The sequence below is a fragment of the Lipotes vexillifer genome, unplaced genomic scaffold (assembly GCF_000442215.2).
Source record: "Lipotes vexillifer unplaced genomic scaffold, Lipotes_vexillifer_v1.1 scaffold560, whole genome shotgun sequence".
NCBI classification, from domain to species: Eukaryota; Metazoa; Chordata; class Mammalia; order Artiodactyla; family Lipotidae; genus Lipotes; species Lipotes vexillifer.
The window spans coordinates 547459-550547 of record NW_006792210.1 but is presented as its reverse complement, the minus strand read 5'-3'; the positions used below and the strand labels follow the sequence as shown (position 1 = coordinate 550547).

At 47.3% G+C, this 3089-nt stretch overlaps 1 protein-coding gene across 1 annotated transcript in view; it reads right to left on the bottom strand.

Annotated features, from left to right (window-relative positions):
• The window catches only part of KIAA1210 (KIAA1210 ortholog), a 34626-nt gene that overhangs the window by 24698 nt on the left and 6839 nt on the right, over positions 1–3089 (bottom strand). Inside the window, exon 3 of the mRNA XM_007465467.1 lies at positions 2997–3082. Coding sequence (XP_007465529.1) covers positions 2997–3082 — 86 coding nt within the window. The remainder of the gene's footprint in view (positions 1–2996; positions 3083–3089) is intronic.

Genomic DNA, 3089 nt, shown 5'->3' with positions numbered 1-3089 from the left:
CCTCTCACCGCTGCGGCCTCTCCCGCCGCGGAGCACAGGCTCCAGACGCGCAGGCCCAGCGGCCATGGCCCACGGGCCCAGCCGCTCCGCGGCATGTGGGATCCTCCCGGACCAGGGCACGAACCCACGTCCCCTGCATCGGCAGGCGGACTCTCAACCACTGCGCCACCAGGAAAGCCCTACAATTCAATTTTTAAAGGAATAAAGTACTGATACATGTTACAACATGGATGACTCTTGAAGACACGCTAAGGGAATCAAGCCAGTCACAAAAGACCATATGTTGTATGATTCCATATATATGAAATGTCCAGAATAAGCAAATTTATAGAGGCAGAAAGTAGATAAGTGGTCACCTATGATTGGACTGGGGTTAGGCAGGAATGGAGATTGACTGCTGATGGGTACAGGGGTTCTTTTAGGGAGAGATGAAAATGTTTTTAAATTAAAGTAATTTTTAATACTTCAAATACTTTTTTTCCATTTATTACCTTTATTACCAAATTATACATGTAGGCTGGCATTTTTAAAAAAGAATCTGTAAATGGTAACTAGAGTAGCAGTTCAGGCAGTGTAGGGCTAGCACCCACCTTGTCATTGTTAGCCTGCCTGGCTGAGGGATGAGCACATGGGATATTTGATTGTGACACACTCCGAGGACAATGTGGTGTTCTGGGGATTAAAATGGCACCCACGCTAAGGTGGCTTGTGGGCCAGCAGGAAGGAGAGGAGGCAGATGTCTGCCACATTGTAGTAAAGTCCTACCCACATTTTCCCTAAAACTCTCCTACCCAGGTGGCCCTGGTGGTGAAGGCAAGATTCTCTGCTTTATGAAAACAGCAGAAAATTAACGTGACTCTAGAGGAACACAATGGAGTTGTTTCTGATGCAGCACTGGGAGAGCATCTCTACACGGTCGCTCATTGTGCACACATACACACTTCCATTCACTGCTTCTCTATGACCTGCTGGCTCAAATCAGGCTTGAGACCAGTGTAGGATCTGTGACTACTCCACCTCCCCTGCTTTGTGCAGGAAAACTGCAAGGAAATCTTAGGCCATAAGTGGGCTTAGGAATTCTGTCATTTCCATGCCGTGCATCAGCCAGAGCATAACCATTGAACTGGCTCTCTCTAGTGTCAAGCCCTCCCTGATCAAAGGATTACATTAGCACCAGCTGTGGTCAGGTTTGTCGGAAACCAAACCTCCTGTCCACTCCCTGGAGGCAAAGAAAACACACCCAAAATCTAAATAAAATCTTGGCCTTAATTAAAGGCAATAAAGTGTAGTACACCAGCACCCAAGAAAAAATCAAATAGAGGAATGGGATTTGTCCGTTCTATCAGATACAGCTTAAAACACTCCTGGAAATAGATACTGGACCTATTGTACAGCACAGGAGCGGGCTGGCCATAAGTTTTGTTATGATTGATTGCTTCAGTAGATGAGAAGAGCTGATCTCCCTAACTCCCAAGTGATATTCTCCAGGGTTTCTCCCCTAGCCATTAAGCAAGAGGTTCGGTTCAGGGGTGAACTTCAGGCCTCCTAAGGTATATTCTTAATTAATTTACGCTCCTCGCAAAAAAAAAAAAAAAAAAAAGACCAATCTCAGGTCCTTAGAAAAACACCCTTCCTCATGTATGAACTAGTTCATGCACTTATACTCTCTCCCTCTCACTCTCCCTTCCTCCCGTCCCCGCCCCAGAGGTGCGCATGCACACACCTTCTTAGTCTGGAGAACACGTCAGACTAAGTGGACCATTTTGGAGGGAGAGGCACAAGTAAAAAGGGGCAAGGTAGAACTTCAGTAGAGACAGCCCTTGCCAATTTGTAGAGACAAATCAGAATAAACCCAAACTTCCCTCTCCCACCTCACCCTCTGGGGTTTTTGTAGGGCTAGTCTCAGTTTTCCTTAGATCTCTAATGCAATGGTCTATAATGGTATGATGTGTGAGGTATGAGGCAAGCCCCTTTGCAAAACCATCTCCCTTGCTAGTAAAGCTATCTGAAATACCTCACATTCAATGCACTCATTAAGGTCCTTTTTAAGGAGACCTATGTTCTGTGAGTGGGCAGTATAACATGTTTGCTAACTATCCCATTACCTCCAAGTAAAGCCTTGAGGGAATGGGTAGCAGTACACGTGAGCTCTGTGCGGAGTCCAGATAAGTCTGGAGTTTAAGGCCAGGGGAACAGACCCAAGTGGAACTCCATAGACAGGTATCCAATTGATCCAGGAACAGCTGCAGGTACTGGGTGTCCAGATTTTCCACAGTAAGATGTGGAAGTTGAGGCTTCAAAGATGAAAATTTGAATAGGAGTGGCAATGGTGGCTGAGAAACAGTCTTCCCCATACCTTCTGTGACCAGTTACAGCATTTCCCCCAGTCTCCTGGGATGGAGGGAGAAATGAATTTGGGTTCTATGCTTGCTTGCTTTTTTGTTTTTACATTAACACAGTGATTTCATCCTTATGCCCCAACCCAGCCAGATGGCTTCACTATCTAAGACTTTAATCACACATTAGGAGATCTGGAGTCTGAGGGCTGGACAAGCAAACCAGCTCAAGCTTCCTAAACGACGGAGGCCATCCTTACCTTATGAAACAGAGTCCTCTGGCTCCTAACTAATGGTAGGCCCGTACATCTCATTGTAGCTGTGACTGCGCAGGTTGCCCTGATCTACCCGCACCCTCTCACGCAGCACTCTTGAGGGAGGGGGTATGCATTTGTCATACTCCATGCAACCCACTGAGCTGTGCAGCCCAGACAGCAAACATGTATATATGTGTGTGTGTGTGTGTGTGTGTGTGTATATATATATATATATATATATATACGCGCACAGGGAAAGGCCTCCAGGCCCAGCTCCCACCAGCAGGGAGGCCAAGAGTCCCTGGGACCAAAGGCCCATTGGAGACTTGGCTGCCAAAGGGGGACCTGGATCTAGCTACCTGCCCCTTGCCCCGCCCCCACCCCCCGCCCCACCTGAGCTTACCCAGGCTTGGTTTGTTGACCTTCCCAAACCGGCTTCACAGAAGAGATGTTAATACTATCACTGGACAAGATTGGTTTGAGCCTCCTCTTTCCC